This window comes from Lissotriton helveticus, chromosome 9 (genome assembly GCF_964261635.1).
Source record: "Lissotriton helveticus chromosome 9, aLisHel1.1, whole genome shotgun sequence".
Classification (NCBI taxonomy): Eukaryota; Metazoa; Chordata; class Amphibia; order Caudata; family Salamandridae; genus Lissotriton; species Lissotriton helveticus.
Genome location: NC_136070.1, coordinates 939,794,898 through 939,816,553, shown reverse-complemented (window position 1 = coordinate 939,816,553; position 21,656 = coordinate 939,794,898). Strand labels below are relative to the sequence as shown.

At 46.4% G+C, this 21,656-nt stretch overlaps 1 protein-coding gene across 2 annotated transcripts in view; it reads right to left on the bottom strand.

Annotated features, from left to right (window-relative positions):
- SARS2 (seryl-tRNA synthetase 2, mitochondrial) overlaps positions 1-21,656 on the bottom strand; it is a 197,457-nt gene that overhangs the window by 25,617 nt on the left and 150,184 nt on the right. For both annotated transcript variants that reach the window (XM_078662238.1, XM_078662239.1), the window contains 2 exons: positions 20,724-20,832; positions 2,980-3,025 (listed from right to left, as the gene is read on the bottom strand). In XM_078662238.1, coding sequence (XP_078518364.1) covers positions 2,980-3,025; positions 20,724-20,832 — 155 coding nt within the window. The remainder of the gene's footprint in view (positions 1-2,979; positions 3,026-20,723; positions 20,833-21,656) is intronic.

Here is a 21,656-nt window from a genome sequence, read left to right as displayed (position 1 = left end):
TTCCAAGGTTGTGTCTGGAATCCAGGTTGTGAAATACTTAACCAGAAGGTAAGGAAATAACAGTGTCTGAATTCTACATTCTTCAAGCACAATGTTGACCCTCTTGTGACATGCCTAAAAATGAGCACTAGTAATAATCATTCACAAATATATCATTTCTCTGTAAATAGATTATAAACATCCCACATCAATTAAGCCTTCATATCCTGATAATTATGGATATTAACTGTAAGGTTTTTCTGTGTCCCAAATCAGGGGTCAAACAAACTGATTTATGATGGACAAGTACCTGAAGGCCACAGGTGGTCCTTAACAGTGTCAGTGTGAGGAGCAAAAAGACATGAACAGCGTAGCACTCATGATTAAAAAATATAATCCAGAGGGCAACAGAGCCTTAGAAGCCTGTTTTGTGGTTCTGTTACCATTAGTAACAAAGGGCCTTTTTTGGGAATTAAGCATTTTAAATTATTCCAAGTAAACCTACTAATCTCTCACAACATCCAAGTAGTGGTAGTCCTCTCTTTTTTAGAATATTAAATATAAAAAGAGGAAGGTGGTGTATGTAAAAATCTGGATAAGCACCAGGCTTCACATTTACAGAACATTGCAAAAAGTTTAATTTTACATTTAGTTTCTTTATTTATATACACTTTATTAATATGTTTATATCACTTTATTTCCTAAGCGGTCGCAAACCTCCTAAATAGGCTTTGTGGACCTTAGTGGTTATCGGATCACAGGTTAAGAACCCCCGTCCTAATCAGCTCTAGAAAAATAAACTACCCTATCTTACTGAAGAAGGCGACATCTTGACTACTCGAGTGTGGTAGGTGGGTGCACTGCCATTAGTATTGGAATCTCTGACGTTAAGACATTTGCAGGTGATCCCGAATGCAGCTGCTAAAACTTCAGGGGTGCTCCTAGATTTTGTTATACCACCCTTATGGAACACCACTATATTTAGTGCAGACACGTTATAAGAATATAGGCTGCTAGGGCGTAGGTAAAGAAATGGAGTAAGAAAATGTAGGGTTCCTTTGTTTCCACCGGTGGTAAACAAAGCATTAATATCAAAGTGCTTCCAAGTTTTACAGTGAACGGGCAGTAACGTCATTCGCCGCAGTAACTATAGAGGTAACAACATCTCATGTGAAGTCAGCTGCTTCACTTACAACATAAGAGATGGAGTTTGGTGTAATCAAGGGGATACACGAGGATGGCCAATGGTTTACATGGTTAAGATGCCTCCAACCTCAAAGGGAGTCAAAGCTATGACATTGAAGAATTGGTGGTTTGCCCAAAAATGGAGACTGGATGCATTTTAGGTACTTACCTTCCCAGGGTTGGATTGGGATAAATAAATTGGCCCGGGCACACCAAAACAAAGTGGCCCACATTTGCCTATTGCCTTTCCACAAAACACTGCTTCCAAGAAGTTTTATGAAAAGAAAGGAGGTGGGGGGGCATGTTTTATAAACTTCACATAGATAAAAAAAAATGCAGAGATTAGTTCACACTGCTGAGCCAAACATGAATGCAAGTGAGACCACTTCTGCTCAGTCCCCCTGCCCCATCCGGCTGAGGCAAGGATGCCTCAATTAGCATACATTGATGGGACGGCCCAGCGAGAGAAACGGAGTGACACCTCCGCCCATCTGCCTCTGGAAAGGTCACTCAGGCATCCACTGGGCCGTTGGTGGCATCCTAACAGCACAGACAGCCAAAGGCTGCCCAAAAAAAGCAGCGCACAGGTAGAACTCGGCTACTGGCCCTTCGGCCATTTCCCGAGTGCCCGTGTTACCAATCCAACCCTGTACCTTCCTATTTCTGACAGGTTAGCAGCTGTGGTAATATGGCAGGATACTCCTAAGAAGGTGGCACACCGTAGGGAAGTAGTAAGGAACCTGCACAATACCAAAAAGCCGAGAAAGCAAACGAGAATGTCCACACTTTGAGCATCTATGTGACAAGACAGGTGCGATGCCCTTGGACAGTTTCTGAATTATTAAGAATATATTTTACTTTACAAAAAACTCTAGAACATCTAGGTGGAGCCTCCAAGGAGGTTTGTGGCACTTAATTAATTTGAGGGGTTTGCAAGTGTCTCGTCTGGTTAGCACATGAGGTTCCATAGTGTGAGCACTTGTAAATGAAGGCGACAAATAAGAGACTGTTTACTCACATACGTTGAGGCACAACAATGGCTTCTTTACCTTTAATATTAGTTATTTTAAAGAAGATAGCAGTGAATACTACCAGCCATCTTAACTTTCTAATTCTGCAAAGTATAGGTATAACTTTGAAAGTGGATGACTCTCAGGAAGCAAACCTCACTTATGAGCGCATAAGGCTATGTGGGAGGAGTGTTTATTATATTCCAAAGAAATTCATTGACTACCCCAATTTAATCAATTTCATTCTTTCATTTGTCTGGAATGATCAACTGTTCCTTTGTCTTTTTTTTCATTTTTCTTTTATCTATTCGAGATCTCTATCCAAAGTGCGCCCTTTTCTCAGATCTCAAATGGATAGACTGTTTTTTTTGTCTTGTCAAACTTAGCTAATAAATCGAGCTACTCTGCAAAATACCGCTTAGATTTCTAACACAGTTAAACCGACAACGTGCTGGAAGGTCTTGTGATTTTTCATGCACAAATCCATCTTTTCCAGTAAAAACAACACATTTGTTTCTGCCTTCATGTGTGCCGAGAGAATATCAATTACAGGTAAATTACTGAATACATGCAATCAAGGTACAATCAGCTGTTCTCGATATTCTTGCCCTAAATGATTGATACACTTTCATCACTTCATCCATCTGCCTGGTCAACTAAAGAGCCATGCTGTTCTCCATTCCTATGGCACACTAATTTGCAACCTCTGGGTTTATTCTAACAGGATAAAATTCGTGCTTCTTCAAATTCAACTGGAAGCTGAGAAAGAACAGCTAACCACATGTGAGCAAACGTGTCTTCTTACCGGAGGGGAAGGTCAGCAAGAGGTACAGCATGGTCCATGAAATACCCTGAAAAAGAAACGTGTGAAACTAAGGGCCATATGCATGAACACATTTTCCCATAGACACAGAATGGGGAAAACCCTTTGATGCATCTGGCCGTAGGAGACCTGGATTTACAACACAAACTGGGGAACTTGCAGCATAGATTGAAAGAAGACCTAGCTGGGTCTGAGAGGAACTCATACCAGAATCTGGGTAACTCTGCAGCATGCACTGATCAGAACTCACAGTACACACTGGTCAGAAGTCTCATACAGTGTAAGATGAACTGAAAGCACTGACGGAGAGCTTTCACACAAGCCCTTAAGAATTCACAGTACTGACAGAGAAACTTACAACACAGGTTCAGACTCCTTCAGTAAAGAATGTAGCCATACAGAACAGACTTATGCACATCATTGGCAGTTGAGCACATAACACTGAGGAACTTGCAGAAAAAGACTTAAGCAATTATATAGACTGTGGTTCCAAAGCACAGAGGGGAACTCCGAGCACAGGCTATGAGGAATTAACATGCTTGAGTGTGAAACTCACAGTGGTAACTGAGGCACTTATAGCAATTACTGGGGCTTGGAGCAGACTTAGGAACTCACAGCAAATACAGAAAGAAACAAAGCAAGCACAGACTATGAGAAGCTTACAGGAAAGACCAAAGGGAAATTATATTCAGAGTATCAGTAACTTCCAGCACGAATGGTGAAACACTCAGCAGTGACCAAGGACCTTATGCAGGCTAGGCTGAGGCCAAAAGCAGATAATGAGTAATGTGTCCTAAAATTGGTGCCCTAGAACTGGCACCCTCTCAACGTACGTAAAGGAACTTGCGAAAAGTGACAAAGGAATTTTCGGCACAAATTGAGGGGCCTTCACGTCACTGATGGGGAAGAAAACGTTGCCTACTTGTTGTAACGAAATTTCTGGCGGACATAATCTTCGCACAGAATCCTCACCGTAGGACGTTCTTCTAGGTGCCAGACTGGATTAGCAAGTTTTTCCACAGCAACAACTCTCCAATGTCGCCAAATGGTGCAATTTGCTTTCAAGTTCAACTGCGACTCTGCCTGCCAGAGGTGGCAATATCAGAGTATATTACTTACCAGCCAGTTGGCTACCAACAGTTTCTGGCACTTTTTGCACATCCCACCGTGGCATGGGGAGAAAAGCTGACAGAGCATCATGAGCACCAACAAAAAATACAGCACAAGATATTTTTGCATACCTTGGGATTTTAATAATCAAGGCACTAAATTGTCGAGGACGGGGTGGAATCTGCAGAAAGATTTGGGGGACTATTACGATGGCGCGCGGACAAAGTCTGCCCGCGACCATACAGGTAAAAGGGACCGCCCGCCATATGTGCGGCGGTCCAATGGGGAAGATTATGATGTGCCCGCCACACTGGGGGGCGCATATCGCATTTTTTACATTGCAGCGGGCGGTGCTTTCAGCAGCACCGGCCGCAATGAAAAAAAGGCATGTTGTGCATTTGCATCCACAAAGTGGCAGGCACCGCGCGGTGGCTGCCACATTGTGCATGCAAATGCAGCGGGGTACCATAAGTACCCTCCCATGTGCACCCCACACATCCCCAACACCCTGAGGGCCCGCAACAGGCCCCCACATGCAGACACTGCATGCCTTCCCATGGCGGCAGAAAGGCACATCACCGCCTGCATCTTAATATGGATGGAGGTGTCTTGCAGACACCGCCACCAGTCGACGGGCGGAAAACCGGCAGACGGTCTTTCCGTCTGCCGGGGTCCCCACTGCCATCATAATATGGTGGGGGGAAATGGGATTTTGTTACCAAAGGTAAGTAACTATTTCTTCATACACCTTCCTGCAGATTTCCCATATAATGAATGAGTCCCAAAGCAATACTCTCCAAGAGGCAGGACTCAGTAGTGCCAAATTACTAAAGAGATCATTCAGCACTCCTCTGCAAAGTGCCTGTCACTACGAGGTTGGGCTGTGAGTTAGTAATGTTTAGCGTTAGTAATGAAGGGATGACCATGTGGCCGCAAAACAGATATCAACTACTGAGACATCTCTGGTGAGAACTGTAGAAGCATCCATGGCCCTAGTTGAGTGGCGACAAACACCCTCTAGTAAAAGTGTAGAAGATTTTGATACAGAGCATAACCCAAAGTGAAATAATGAATTTGGTCACCACCTTGCCATTCTTGCCTTCACAAGGCAAAAAGCAACAAAAAAAGTGCTGATAATCCACTCTGTCCTGTCAAGTGACATTAATGTAAAAGAAAATAGGGCTACACCTGCCGCCTGGTTTAAGCACCAGTTTTTTCTCCATACTGGGATGAGGAGGAGGAGTAAAGAAAACTGGAATCGCGATGATCTGATCCATGTGAAAAACAGATACTACCTTTGGTAGAAAAGATGAGCAGGTGCAAAGAACTCATTTATCCGGGTTTGATACGGGGAATGGTGGTCAACCAAAAATGCCTGAAGTTCACCAATCCTTTGGGCGGAAGTCAGTGCCACAAAGAAGACAGTCTTCAGAGTCAGAAGCTGAACTGGCCAACTGTGCATCAAATCAAATAGTGATGCCAGGAGAAAATTCAACAGAAGATTTAAATCCCGCTGAAAACAATGTACAGAGTGTGAGGAAGAAAATGCAACACACATTTCCGATAGCAGACCTCTATGGCAACTTAAACAGAAAAGGCTAGTCATAGAGACACATGAAGGAGGATAGGGCTGCAAATAACAAGTTACCTACCATAATAACGCTCTTTCTGGTGGGTACTCTAATGTGTGTCTCACCACATTTTACGACCTCAGTCAGTCCATCTGTGTTCACCTCCATGGTTGGAAGTGGGAGGTTAAGTACCTCAGCTGCCCTTCACATCACCACTGCGAAGGAGGCACTGTCCTCTGTAAAAGGGCCAGGAGCAGAAACCAATCCAGTGTCTGGACAAGTATCAGACCACTGACATCTTGTAATTGTTCATAACAATGGTCATCAGTGCACTTAGGTTCCAACTTATCCGCATAATCATAGTGGTCATTGTCAGAGTCTGTTTGAAACAGACTGTGATTGACTTGGGCCCTCCCACGACGAAAGGGCAAAGTGTCAGAGTCTGTTACCAGAAGGTTGCGGCCCAGTCAGATAGAGGGTGGCGGCCTACGTCAAGACAAGTTCAGCTTGGAGTCAGAGAGCACGATCAGTAGTACCTCATCCTCCAGCATTGGCATCGATGCTCCAGGGTCCTTTGCAGGCCGTGGTGCTGGAATCGAAGTTGGTGCCAAAGCCGGTGTGGAACCCACAGCGTGTTCAGCGGTTCAACCTGACACTCAGTGCCAAAAAAGCAGTTTCGTTTCACAGAATTTCTCTATCTGCTGCGTTGTTGTCGATGGTCCCAGAATATTTAGGCTGCCTTAAGACAAGTGGTAGATCAGGCTCCGAAGGAGATCGATAACTGGAGTGAGACTGAGAGGCCCATTGACATTCTTGTGCCTTTTCTATTGTTTAAGAGTGGCGGAAAGCAGCAGAGTTCAGCTTGGACGTCTTGTACTTCCTTCTGGACTTACTAGGCAACTGTAAAAATGACCTGCCAAGGGAACGAATGAGCGAGCAGGAACAGGACCGTCTTGTCAACCTCGACCAGTCACAGCACTGGGTCTTCCTGTGTTCGGTGACATAAAGCTTTGTCTCAAAGTCCCAGATAGCTTTAGAGTTAATCTGGGAGCAATCATTACAGGCCTTGGAATCATGTTCTGAGTCCAAGCACCAAAGGCAAACTTAATGGGGATCTGTTACGGACATTATATTGCGACAGTCCCTATAAGATTTGAACCCTGTACTCTTAGGAGGTGACATTTCCCTTGCTCACTGGTAAAATATATTTTTTAATTGCCTCGTCAGAGACGAAGGGGTAGCTCTGGATATGCGCCTGGTGGCAAAGAAAGAAAGGTCTGACATTGGTGCACATAGGTGGCCCTTATATGCAGCTTCCCCTGTCACTTTTAGAGCATAACGATGGTACAGAGCCACGCGGAACCACCAACCGGCACACTGGTGTACTGCTGAAAAGTTTCCGGATTCAGTTTGATGCCTGGAAGGATATCCAAAAGGTGAGGAAGCTGCGGGTAGAAGCATCCATCAAAAATAATATTTAACAGTAGTGACTGATAGCCCTTGCTATCCAAATGACAATGTAAAATGCAGACTATTGAAAGAAAGAATTGGAAAGGGATTATAACTTCCTACTTGCACCACTGGACAAACTTGTTCCAACGACCTGCATAAATAGATTTTGCTGAGGGTTTCCCTTTGCCATGATGATATCCAAAACTTCAGAAAGCTGCAAGATATTTGTCAAGATGTTAAATGTCATCTTTGCAAAAGGCATAGTCGGTTCCAAAGATTCTGCTGCTTTTCGTACCACTATATTGAACAAAAATACTTCCTCTAAAGGGTTAGATATCCTCTTCTGGAGAAGTATCCAGAACACTTGCATTTTAGAAATAAAGGTGTAATTAGTATTATTAGGAGGGAAGAGACTGTCAGCTGCTGAGTTATCTTCAGTAAGCTATAATTTTTACCTTTCAGAAAAGGGGGTGGTGATGGACAGAGCATCTGAGTTAAACAGAACACTCATACCCAGTCAAAAGATCAGGGCTTGATCCATCACCGTTTTTTAGCTCACTGCACCATCCCAGTTCAGAACCTGGATACATGCAAATTAGTCTGTCCCTGGCCCAGTGCATCATGGTACAGGGCAGACCAAACTACCAAGCCAATTCTTTACTGGAAAGGAAACAAGCTTCTGGGGACCAGTTTCTGGCATTGCAGCCGTCTTCGGCCCGGCTTGCTTGAATCCTGATGGTGCAGTGAGCAAGGGACTCATGTCTGAGCATACCCTGCCACTCATATAGTGGCCAAAACGATTCAGAAAAGGGGGTGGTGATGGACAGAGCATCTGAGTTAAACAGAACACTCATACCCAGTCAAAAGATCAGGGCTTGATCCATCACCGTTTTTTAGCTCACTGCACCATCCCAGTTCAGAACCTGGCTACATGCAAATTAGTCTGTCCCTGGCCCAGTGCATCATGGGAACAGGGCAGACCAAACTACCAAGCCAATTCTTTACTGGAAAGGAAACAAGCTTCCGGGGACCGGTTTCTGGCATTGCAGCCGTCCTCGGCCTGGCTTGCTTGAATCCTGATGGTGCAGTGAGCAAGGGACTCATGTCTGAGCATACCCTGCCACTCCTATAGTGGCCAAAACGATTCAGAAAAGGGGGTGGTGATGGACAGAGCATCTGAGTTAAACAGAACACTCATACCCAGTCAAAAGATCAGGGCTTGATCCATCACCGTTTTTTAGCTCACTGCACCATCCCAGTTCAGAACCTGGCTACATGCAAATTAGTCTGTCCCTGGCCCAGTGCATCATGGGAACAGGGCAGACCAAACTACCAAGCCAATTCTTTACTGGAAAGGAAACAAGCTTCCGGGGACCGGTTTCTGGCATTGCAGCCGTCTTCGGCCCGGCTTGCTTGAATCCTGATGGTGCAGTGAGCAAGGGACTCATGTCTGAGCATACCCTGCCACTCCCATAGTGGCCAAAACGATGCCAGAAACCGGTCCCCGGAAGCTTGTTTCCTTTCCAGTAAAGAATTGGCTTGGTAGTTTGGTCTGCCCTGTTCCCATGATGCACTGGGCCAGGGTCAGACTAATTTGCATGTAGCCAGGTTCTGAACTGGGATGGTGCAGTGAGCTAAAAAACGGTGATGGATCAAGCCCTGATCTTTTGACTGGGTAGGAGTGTTCTGCTTAATTCAGATACGCTGTCCGTCACCACCCCCCTTTTTGAATCGTTTTAGCTACCACAAGTGTGGAAGGGTATGCTCAGATGTGAGTCCCTTGCTCACTGCACCATCAGGATTCAAGCAAGCCGGGCCGAAGACGGCTGTAATGCCAGAAACCGGTCCCCGGAAGCTTGTTTCCTTTCCAGTAAAGAATTGGCTTTGTAGTTTGGTCTGCCTTGTTCCCATGATGCACTGGGCCAGGGTCAGACTAATTTGCATGTAGCCAGGTTCTGAACTGGGATGGTGCAGTGAGCTAAAAACGGTGATGGATCAAGCCCTGATCTTTTGACTGGGTAGGAGTGTTCTGCTTAATTCAGATACTCTGTCCATCACCACCCCCCTTTTTGAATCGTTTTAGCCACCACAAGTGTGGAAGGGTATGCTCAGATGTGAGTCCCTTGCTCACTGCACCATCAGGATTCAAGCAAGCCGGGCCGAAGACGGCTGTAATGCCAGAAACCGGTCCCCGGAAGCTTGTTTCCTTTCCAGTAAAGAATTGGCTTCATAGTTTGGTCTGCCCTGTTCCCATGATGCACTGGGCCAGGGTCAGACTAATTTGCATGTAGCCAGGTTCTGAACTGGGATGGTGCAGGGAGCTAAAAAACGGTGATGGATCAAGCCCTGATCTTTTGACTGGGTAGGAGTGTTCTGCTTAATTCAGATACTCTGTCCATCACCACCCCCCTTTTTGAATAATCTTTACCTAGCATAGCAAAGGTATAGGTGTCCACTCCCCAAACAATTTTCCTTTGGGCAAATCTCAGGAAACTAGCAAGAAGCTCAGCGAAGGGCTCATCATCACAACATACCTTAATCGTTTCTTTTGTCACTCAGATAATGTTATCCGACTTGAGGGCAGGACAAAGATCTGCTCAGAGGGCCAGCGGGTCTGGGTCAGCATCGTAAGCAATGCTTGACTAAACAACCCCATGAGCAATAACTTCTTCTTGGGCAATGAGGCAGAGGCCTGTGGAGGCACAGAGTTGATACGAAAAAGTTGTGGGGGGGGGTTGCCAAATCAACAGGATCAGACTCGTCCTTGGTGAGGGGTAAGAGGGTAATGGAGCCATCCTCAACAAGTCTAGCATGGCTTGCTGGAAGACCTTGACTTGCAAAGGGTCAGCTGATAGAGTGGGAAATTCCTGCTTCATCATTTTAAACACTACGATCAGCTCTGGTGTGGAGGAACGGCCCAGTGTTTGGGAACGACACTGGGCCTCCTAACAGTCCTGGAAGTAGGACAGTTCAAGTGACGACAAAGTTTTCTCCTACGTACAACAGTTTTTGTGGGAATATCTGGGAACATCGATCCATTGCACATCAGGAGATTTACCTGAAGGGGAACATTTCTTCATATATCTGTGGACAGCGGGCAGAAATATTTTGGCCTCCCACTTTATGATTTTTTTTGATGCATCAATGAGCAGGAGTTGAATGCTCCTAGAGTCATAGTTGGACTACAGAAGAATGTGCAGATAGTATGTGGGTCTGACAGAAGGCAAATGCTACTTACCAGTATGCATCTGTTCTTGGCATGCAGGGCTGCTGACGTTCATATCTTAGCATAGATCGCCGCCTAGAGTTGGGTCCGGATGTTTGCACCTTGTTGTCTTGGAAGAGTCTTCGAAGTATCACAAGATAGGTGACTCCTCCCCTGGACTACAGTGTGCATGGGCATCTTCTCCATCTTCAGATTGTTTTTCGCCATTGTGGCAAAGATGGAGTATAGGAAAGTAAGAGACGACCATGTAAATGTATGTAAGGAAGATAACCATGCAGCTGTGACAGGCACCGGGGAGGAGGGTGGGTATATGAATGTCAGCAGCCCTACATGCCAAGAACAGATGCATACTGGTAAGTAGCATTTGCCGTTCGAGGCATGTGGGCTGTTGAATTCATATCTTAGCATAGACTGTATAGCAGTTTCTCCTCTAGCGGTGGTCGCCTGTATCAGCTGCAGTGGTTTGAAAAAGAATTTTAAGATCAGCCTGGCCCACAGCAGCTTGTTGCTTAGCTTGCACGTCAACACAGTAGTGTTTGGTGAAAGTGTGTATGGTAGACCATGTAGCTGCCATACATATGTCTTCTAAGGGAATATTTCCTAGGAAAGCCATGGATGCCCCCATTTTACGCGTTGAGTGTGCTTTTGGGGGAACTGTTAAAGTGCGCTTTGCCTTTTGATAGCATATTTGAATGCATTTAACTATCCATCTGGCTATTCCTGCTTTGGAAATGGGATTACCCTTATGTTGTGGTGAAAAAGCGACAAATAGTTGCTTTGTCTTTCTGAATGATTTTGTTCTGTCAACGTAATATAACAGAGCTCTTTTAACGTCTAGTGTGTGAAGAGCTCTTTCAGCCACGGATTGCGGGTTTTGAAAGAAAACTGTCAATTCTATGGACTGATTGATGTGGAAAGTGTATATACATTTTGGCATTAATTTAGGGTTTGTACGAAGCACTATTTTATTGTGGTGTATTTGCAAGAAAGGTTCCTGAATGGTTACTGCCTGTAGCTGTCTCACTCGCCTGAGGGAGGTAATAGCAATTAAAAATGCCACCTTCCATGTTAAGAATTGTAGTTCACATGAATGAAGTGGTTCGAAGGGGGGTCCCATGAGTCTGGTAAGTACTATGTTTAAGTTTCAGACTGGAGAATGTGGATGCTTTGGAGGGATAATTCTTTTGAGTCCCTCCATAAAAGATTTGATAGGTGGGATTCTGAATAGGGACACATGTTGTCTGTTTTGAAGATATGCTGCTATAGCAGCAAGGTGTAGCCTTATGGATGAGTATGCTAGATTACATCTTTGAAGATGTAGCAGGTAACATTTTACATTTTGGATGGAGGCATCCAAGGATTGATTTGGTTATTGTTACAATAAATAACACATATTTTCCATTTAGCTGCGTAGCATGCTCTGGTAGTGGGACGCCTTGCTTCCTTGATAATGTTCATACAGTCTGGAGGCAAGTTAAGATATCCGAACTCTAAGACCTCAGGAGCCAGATCGCTAGGTTCATCTGATTGGGATCTGGGTGCCTGATTTCTCCATGGTTCTGTGTTAGCAGTTGTAGCGAGAGGCGCAGTCTTTGGTGAGGAACCACTGAGAGTTCTAGGAGCGTTGTGTAGCATGGCTGTCTTGCCCATGTGGGAGCAACTAGGATCATTGTGAGTGACTGTTGCCTTAGTTTGCGTGCCACTAATGGAATCATTGGGGTTGGTGGAAAAGCGTACGCAAATCTGCCTGACCAATTCATCCATATCGCATTGCCTTGTGACAACGGATGTGGGAACCTGGCGGCGAAGGACTCGCATTTTGAGTTTTCGTTTGTGGCAAACAGATCTATGTCTGGATGTCCCCACTTTTGGAAGAAAGGTTGGAGAACTTGAGGATGAATCTCCCATTGGTGTACTTGGTCTGCTATCTGGTTGTCGATCCCTGGGAGGTGTTCTGCCTGGAGATAAATGTTTTGTGGAATTCGCCCACTTCTATATTCTCTGTGCTAGGAGATACAGTTGCAGAGAGTGTGTCCCCCCTGTTTTTGGATGTAGTACATGGCTGTCATGTTGTCCGTCTGGATTAACACAGCCTTGTTGCGTAAGTATTTCTGAAAGGCTTTCATTGCTAGGAATACTGCTAGTAACTCTAAGTGGTTTATATGTAGTGTCTTTTGTTTGACTGTCCAGAGTCCTTGGACTGTATATTGAAGGAGATGGGCTCCCCAACCTGTCAGTGACGCGTCCGCTGTTAGTACTACCTGTGGAACCGGATCTTGGAACAGTCGCCCCTTGGAAAGATTTTGTGGGTTCCACCACTGCAGAGAGCGGTAAGTGCGACTGTCTACCAACACTAGGTCTTTTAGTTGTCCTTGAGCTTGGTTCCACTGGCTTACTAGGCATTCCTGTAAGGGGCGCATTTGAAGCCGAGTATGAGGGACGATGAATATGCAGGAGGCCATCATGCCTATAAGCTGCATGAACACTTGAACTGGTAGGGAATGTTGTGGCTAAAATTTTTGAATGAGAGATTGTATGTATGCTCCCAGACATTGCTGTAGGTGGGAGGGTTGCGGATGAGATTTTGGGTAATTTATTAAAAATCCTAGATTGTGCAGTAGCTGGATTGTCTGTGAGGTACGGCTGGCACACTGTGCGTATGAGTTGGCTTTTATGAGCCAATCGTAGAGGTAGGGGAACACATGGATGTGTTGCCTTCTGAGGTGTGCTGCTACTACTGCTAGGCATTTTGTAAAAACCCTTGGTGCTGTAGTTACCTCGAAGGGGAGAACTTTCAGTTGATAGTGCTGACCCTCTATTGTGAACCGGAGGTATCTCCTGTGAGCTGGATGTATGGGGATGTGAAAGTATGCATCCTTGAGGTCTAATGTGGCGAGGAAGTCGCCTTGCTGGAGTAGTGGGAGTACCTGTTGTAGAGTGATCATATGGAAATGATCTGAGAGTATGTATTGGTTCAAAGGTCTGAGGTCTAAGATTGGTCTGAGTGAGCCGTCTTTTTTGGGAATGAGGAAGTATAGAGAGTATACCCCTGTCCCTTGATGTTGTAATGGGACTGGCTCTATGGCACCCTTTTCTAGCATGGATAGCACCTCCTGTTGTAACAGCGTGATGTGTTCTTTGGACATTGGACGGTGTTTGGGCGGTATGTTGGGTGGAGTAGAAGTGAGTTCCAGCCAGTAACCATACTGGGTAATTTGTCTCACCCACCTGTCTGTAGTGATAGCGTTCCAGACGGGTAGGGATTGTGTTATTCTGCCTCTGACTGGTGTTAAGTGGTCTGGAGGGAGTGTGAAAAAGTCACTGTTTGGTGGGAGTGGAGGCTCGGGTGTTATTATTATCACGTCCTCTGCCTTTGTTATTGTTCCCTCTATAACCTCCTCTATTGGAGCCTCTATTAAAGGTGCCTTGTGTAGTGCTCTTGAATGATGAAGAAGTTTGGGATGTGTAGCCTCTGCCTGAGCCTTGAAAGGAGGAGCGACGAAAAGAGCTCCTAGATTGTTGAAATTGAAGTGCACCCATGGACTTAGCGGTGTCAGTATCTTTTTTCATCTTTTCTAAGATGGTATCAACTGCAGGGCCAAATAAGAAATCCTGATTAATAGGTTGATTGAGTATGGTAGATTACACCTTCAATTTCAAATCCTGAAATGCGGAGCCCGGCATGCTGGCGTAGCAATACACTCGTGTTGACAGACCTAGCGGCTGTATCAGCTACATCAAGGGCGCATTTTATGGATGCGTTAGAAATGAATTTCCCTTCCTGTATTAGGTCATTTGCTTTTGCTTTATAGGGTTCTGGTAGGTGTTGTTATAATCCCTCCAGTTGGTCATAGTAGCATAGGTAATACACGTACACTCTTCTCTGATGTTGGTAAGGTGTTAAATAGAAAGTCCTCCTCTATAGGGTCAATGTGCATGTGTACGCCATTATACTGAGCTGCTCTGTCCACTAGTTGGTTAAAAGCGACAGTGTCGTCAGTAGGAGATTGTTTTTTGGGGTATGGAGAGTGATCGTGTATGGGTTGTATGTAATCTGTGTCATCAGGATCATTATGGTCACTCCATGTGTCATCCGGGTTTCCTTGATCGTCAGATTCTATAAAATCATCCTGAGGATCTTCACCCATGTCTTCTTTCTCATCATAATCTATAGGTGGAGGAGAATATGGAACATAAGGCATGTTAGGAGTGAAAGGAGGTGTGAAAGGTCTTGAAGGGGATGTGCCAAAGTCCTTTTTCTTAGGAGGAACAGGAGAAGGGGCTTCAGTGTCCAGTCTTATTTTGTTTTTATTGTAGACTGTTATATGTCCTGTATCGGGGTCAATATACAGTCTTTGTTGTTCTGGGTACACTGGATCTGGATGAAAAAGCTATTCCTCTACTGTCCGTGGCTTTGGCGCCAAGGATTTTGGGTCGGTCGCCTGCTTGTCTTTATTCTTTGTTTTCGGGTTGAGTGTCTCTTTAGGCTGGACGTCTTTTGTGTGATGGGCAGCCTTCTTTCGCTCGACGACCTTTTTCGGCTCGACGACCTTCTTCGGCTCGACGACCTTCTTCGGCTCGACGACCTTCTTCAGCTCGGCGGCCTTCTTCGGCTTGGCCGCCTTCTTCAGCTCGACGGCCTTTTTCGGCTTGACGGCCTTCTTCAGCGCGACGGCCTTTTTCGGCTCGACGGCAGTCTTCGGATCGACGACCTTCTTGGGGTCGACGCCCTTTCCCGGATCGACGACCTTCTTGGGATCGACGACCTTTTTGGGATCAACGGTCTTTTTCGGATCTGCGACCTTCTTAGGGTCGACGGGCTTCTTCGGATTGACGACCTTCTTGGTCTCGACAGGCGGTTTTGGGTCGACTCCCTTTTTGTGGTTGACGACATTTTTGGATTGAGCGTCTTTGCCCGATGGTGAGGCCCCTTTGGGAACTGTTTTGCTCGTTCCCGGGGTACCGGAAGGCTTGGGTGTGGTCTTCGGAGCCAAGCCGGAAGGCAGGGCTTCTGAAACGGTGTTTCGGTCGCGGCTACGGTTTTTAGGCGATGTTTTGAACGGAGCCTTGTGTGGAGGTGGAGGCGGGGTAGAGGCTTTGGTACTCACGATTTGCCCCGGTGTGATCTGGTCATCGGAGTCCGATTGGTCCTCTACGTTGAGTATTTCCAGATCTTCGGAGCCCTCCGCCTCTGGAAGTTCATGTTTGTCGTCGAAAATGTTTTCCGGTTCTGGTGCCTGCCGCTGCATCTCTTGTCGAGCAGCTCTTCGGTTCCGGATAGTTTTCTTTGACCGGAACAGAGCACAAGCTGGAAAGTGTTCTTCGTTGTGCTCCGGAGATAGGCACCTGTTGCATACTCTATGCTTGTCACTGTGTGGAAATTTGGATCCACACTCTGGGCATTTTTTAAACGGGGTCCTTTCCATTAGCAGGAGGCCAACGTGGGGTGGAAAAGGCCCAACGGCCCGCGTCGACGACTGGATAGAAGTGGAAGTGTTATCGAGTCGAGGGATACCGAGTGGAAACAATACCGTCGAATGTAGAACAGCGCCCTGTTTGCTATTTTGCACAGTTTGTTGCTAAATTTTGTTTTATGCTGACATTTGCACAGCCTCTGCTAATATTTTAATTGTGAGGAGAGTTACATTTTTAATACATCGATTTTAAGGTGTACTATGTGTGTGTTTTTACTCACTTGCCAAACGCTGGTCATCAGCCCCGTTCCACCACGGCTGGTGCCGCATGAGTGGAGGGCTCATTGACCTATAGTCGGGCTCCCCCCATGTGACGCACTTCCGGGGACGGACAGGCAGGCCTTCCCGGGTGATTGCTACTCGAAGGGAATGGCGGCACCGTCGCGCAGCGGACGCACGCAGCAGGTGCGCCATGGGCGCGCCAAAGGCGAGCCCGTCTGCGCCAGGACCGGCCCAGGGCCCAGGGGCCAGGACCCCTGACCCCCCCCCCCTTCTCATATTCTAGGCACACCTTGATGTGCTGTGATTCGGCGGCTTGTCCGCTACCCGACAGAGTAAAACTGAAACTCAAACGGGAGGGGCTTCTGAGACCTGATGTAAGCTCTAGGTTGGTAATCAGGGCCCCGTCACCAGCCTCTCCATCAATGCAGGTGAGCAGGCAGGGGTGTAGGTTCTCATTACTTAACACCCGGTCCCTACAGAGGCACTGTCTGGAGGTTTTCTCCCTTTTGCATGAGGATAACCTGGACCTTCTTTGTGTCACTGAATCCTGGTTGAACGAATCATCGACGCCAGATCTGGTGGCAGCCCTGCCCCCTAAGTTTACGGCTATTTATGCCAACCACTCAGATAACATGAGGGGGGGTGGGGTTGCCTTTCTTTTCAAAGACACTCTGAAAACGGAAACACTCTGTTCGGAGTGCATTGAAGGTGCAGACGTCCTGGATGTGAAGTTCTGTTCCCCCACAGATTGTGTGGTATTCCTCTTAGTATACCGTCCACCTAGCACAATAATTAAGTTCATGGAACCTTTCTTGAAAGTGGTTTATGACCTCCGCACCCATTATGAAGGATAGGCGGTGCTTGGTGACTTCAATTTTCACTGGGAAATAACCCCGAAGGACGGCCAGGCTAAACAATTTGAAGAGGTTCTAGCTTCTCTGGGACTTACACAGCTGGTTGGGGAGCCTACACATGAGAAGGGCCATACTTTGGATCTGATTTGGTCATCCTGCCCAATTTTGGCCCCGCTTGTGATCTCCCCATGCTCCTGGTCCGATCACTACCTGAATGAAGGCCATTTTCCTCTCCTCACAGGACAGCGGGAAGTTAAACCAGATTGGAAACTGCTGCGTAGCTGGAAGCAGGTCAAAGCTTCTGACTTAACAGCCATTCTATCACAATCTGACTATCCCCCGTCTCTGGTGGACGATTTGGACACTGGAAATGCTGCCTTGGTGTCTATACTTAAGGAGGCTATTGAGGTAGTTGCTCCGGCCCATACAATTAGAATGAGAGATAAGGGCAAGGGAGCATTATGGTTCAACAAAGCTGTCAGGGAACAAAAACAAGTCCTCCGCCAATGTGAGAGAGCTTGGCGAAAGTCTTGCTTGCCTAGTGCGCGAGAGGCCTATACTATGCAGCTGGCATCATATAAAAAAGCTATTCGTTTGAGGAAGGCCGAATACTATGAAGCAGCAATCCAAGAGGCTGCCAATCCACAGAAAGAAGTATTTAAAGTCTTAAACGACCTACGGACAGTTAAAGGGCCAAATCCGACTTTTAATTTAAAGGACTGTCAAGACTTTCAAAACTTCTTCATGAATAAAATAAAGGATCTGATGGTAGAAATCAGGCTGACCCCAAATCTTCCTTGCTCTATCGATCCTCCCTCTATCCCCTCGAGGATAATAACGAACGGCCTGACGGGGCTGCCAGCCTTCACCAAGGAGTCTCTATCTACTATAATGAACCGGGTGAAATCAGGTTCTCCAGCGGACCCCTGCCCGCCTAAGATCTTTAAGCTGGGATGGTCTGGGATAGAGGACAAAGTTCTTGCCCTGCTGAACCGATCCTTGGAGATGGGACTTGTCCCCTCCAATCTCAAAGAGGCAAGGGTGGTTCCCCTTCTAAAGAAACCAGGTGCCGATCCAAAAAACCTAAAGAACTTTAGGCCAATCTCTCAGCTACCTTTTCTAGCCAAAATCCTGGAGCAACATGTGTTGCATTCTCTCACCCACTTCCTCGAAGGTAATCATCTTCTCGAGCCCAATCAGGCGGGTTTCAGAGCCCATCACAGCACGGAATTGGTGATGCTTTCCGTGCTGGACGACTTGAGACTCAAGGCTGACAAAAAAAACCCTTGTACCCTGGTCCTCTTGGACTTATCCGCGCCGTTTGATACCGTCAATCATTGCCAACTTTTATCGCGGATTAAGGATCAAGGGATACAGGGCACGGTCCTGGCCTGGCTGACGTCCTTCCTCAAGGACCGCTCGCAACGAATTCAGCTAGCACACCTAATGTCAAAACCAGCAAAGTTGACATGTGGTGTGCCCCAGGGTTCGGCTCTTTCGCCCTTGCTCTTTAACATTTATCTACAGCCTGTGATTGCAGCACTGAACAGGATGGACTGTAGGGTCTATAATTATGCCGACGATACGCAAATTCTAATCCAGATTGACCACTCATCTACGGCCCACTTGAGAATGCAAGACATTCTCAAGTTTACGATCAACTGGATGTCGGACAACTCTCAAAATAAACCCGGATAAAACGGAAGTTCTGGCAGTCACTACAGCTGCCAATCCGTGGAGCGATCTGTTCTGGCCGGCCGAACTAGGGCCACTCCCAAAACCAGCAGTAGCAGTAAAAAGCTTAGGCATCAGAATTGAAGCCCTGCTATCCATGACACAGCAGGTATCGGCGGTGGTGGACACCTGTGTTAGTCTGCTGCGCCAGCTGCGGAAACTATCTTCACTGTTGTCCTTTTCCACCATCAGGCTGGCCGTCTCTGCCTTGATCCTGGCACGGCTGGACTATGGCAATTCCTTATACTATGGCATCCCAAAAAACCTTCTGGCCAGACTTCAGACTGTAATGAATGAGGCGGCCAGGCTCATTTTCAACAAACCTAGGCGAACCCGGGCCTCCCCTCTACTACGCGATCTACATTGGCTGCCAATCGCTCAAAGAGCTAAATTCAAGAGCCTCTGTATTGCACACAAGGCCGTCTATGGCTCAGCCCCCAGCTACATCAAGGACCGGCTCCTTAACTACACCCCAAGTAGGACCCTTCGGTCTGCGGAGGCGTGTAATTTGATATGCCCTCGGTGCAACTTGGCATCCAAGGGTGGCAGAGCCTTTTCTAGCACTGTCCCCCTGGCATGGAACCTTCTCCCAGCTGAACTTAGGAAAGAAACCAATCTCCTATTCTTTAGGAAAAATCTGAAAACCGTGCTATTCTTGGAGGCATGGGGGCCCCTGTGATCGGGTGGTCTGGTATCCCACTGATGTTGTGTGTTCGCTGATAGCGCTTAGATACCTCTGGGTGATAAAGCGCTCTACAAGCTCATAATAACATAACATAACATTTTGGCCTTAGAAAGTCAGAAAACTTCGGTCCCGAAGTTGGAGCTGTCGAAGTACAGCCGAACCCAATGGCGTAAAAAAACAATCTGAAGATGGAGAAGATGCCCATGCACACTGTAGTCCAGGGGAGGAGTCACCTATCTCGTGATACTTCGAAGACTCTTCCAAGACAACAAGGTGCAAACATGTGGACCCAACACTAGGCGGCGATCTATGCTAAGATATGAATTCAGCAGCCCACATGCCTCAAACACATATTTTTGCTGCATCTGCGACAGGGTTTAAAACCCTGAGATCTTAGGAGACATTTCACCTAGTTGTGGTTAAAAAGCTAAAACATTTCACTGGTGAAGCACTGAGAGCTCTGCACCCATGCACCCAGGGAAGAGGTGTGGCGCCGCGGCTAGGGCGACGGACTCTGGAATCTGGGGATCACAGTTCGATCCCCGGCACCGGCGGCAGATTAGCTCAGCACCATGTAACTCTGGGCAATAGCTTGCTTAATCTTCTTGACGGCCCCCAGCGCCTAGAGACCTTTACGGGTGATTGTGCGCTTTACAAATGTGGATTATTATTATTATTATGTTGCTGTGGTGCTTAACGTCAGGAACTGATCGCAGCTTGCTGGTTGCCTCATTATAAATTCCAATGTGCTCACATCCGATGTGTGGAGTTGCAGTTAAAGTTGCATGGTGCCACATGGAGGATATACAGCTAATGCTGGGAGAAACGTTTTTGAATCCAGTCACGAACCTTAAAAATATTTGCAAGGTGAGGAAATGTGCAGGGGAAAGTATCCATCAGAAACCAACAGTACTCAAGGAGGCATTTAAACAGACTCCCAAATGTTTAAAACACAGAGTAAAACGCTAACAAAATAAAGATACACGTCACAGACTACGTGGAACACACAGCTAAGCCTGATAGAACTTCACACCGATGACACTGAGGATATAACAGTATAAACACAGTTCAAGGACAATGCCAATCTTGAAGCGAAAATGTAGAGCACTCTGCAATGAGCCCAATAGAAAAACACTGAACACAATTGAAGAGAACATTGAGTACAGATCACCCGCTAAGAACAGGCTGTACTGGGGAAATTTGAGATTAGATGGAGTAGCAGGTTGTAAAGCCCAAGGACATGCCTTTAGCAGAATTGATGTTTAAGAAGAAAATGATCTATTTGCAAATTTTACATCTCACAATCAAGACCACCACTCGTCCCCCATTATCCCTAGGGGTGGTATTAAGTAGTCTAGCTTGTATTGATTAGCGGTGTCTGAAAGGATCTCCTCTTACCAGCAATGCCCACTTCTGCGGTTCCCGCCAGATTCAGATCTTCAAACCGTGAGGGATCCAGGCTATAAACTTGGGAAGAACTGGCATTTGGGCGCATTCCACAGCCTTCCTGGTAAGGAGCAATACAAATGGTACACACACATGAATAGCTGCACCTGAATCCATTCATAAAGCCAAAGCATGACCCCCCAAAACTCAGACGTTCAGAAGCCAACTATCCGTTCCAAAATACACAGTTCAACAAATGGCCTGCCAGACTATCTACAAAACAAATCTTGCAAGACTGACCACACACACGCAAGAATGTAGCATCTGATCTTTGAGGCCCAATGTCTCGAACACAGCAGAGCAACAACTGGCTTACAAGTTCCAATCACATTCACATAGAAGTGCAGCACAGGAAGGAATGAAAGATGAAAAAATTTAAGAAATAGGGAACTGAAGGGACAAATAAGCCTGAGAATGTGCGAGATAGAAGAAATCCTATGTCAGGCTCCTCAGACGTCAGAGCCCTCGATGTAACAGGTACAAGTTTCCCCCTGAAGGGGTTACCTTTTAACATTTAAAGATGAACTAAAAGTAATTCTACGATTGCATCATACCCTCTTTCCGGACGTTCCAAATCGGTATCAAAGAATAAGAGAGCATGACAGAGGAACTTCACCCACCAGACGAACAACAGCTATTGATTGCTTTACAGAAGCCTCACAGAGCAGTGTCTTCACCCATGGGAGCTAGATGGGGTTGCTGGATTATGAGGCAAGTGGCATAGATATGAAATCCTTTGCTGTGTCAGAGGTTTCTAATCGTTTGCTCCAGGTGCAAGGTTGGACGTTATTCTTAATGCTGCAGATTGTTCTTCGGATTCTAGCTTTAAGATGATTTATTTCAACCCAGTCACAGATGTGCTTCTCTGGTGGTAAGTAAGCTTTG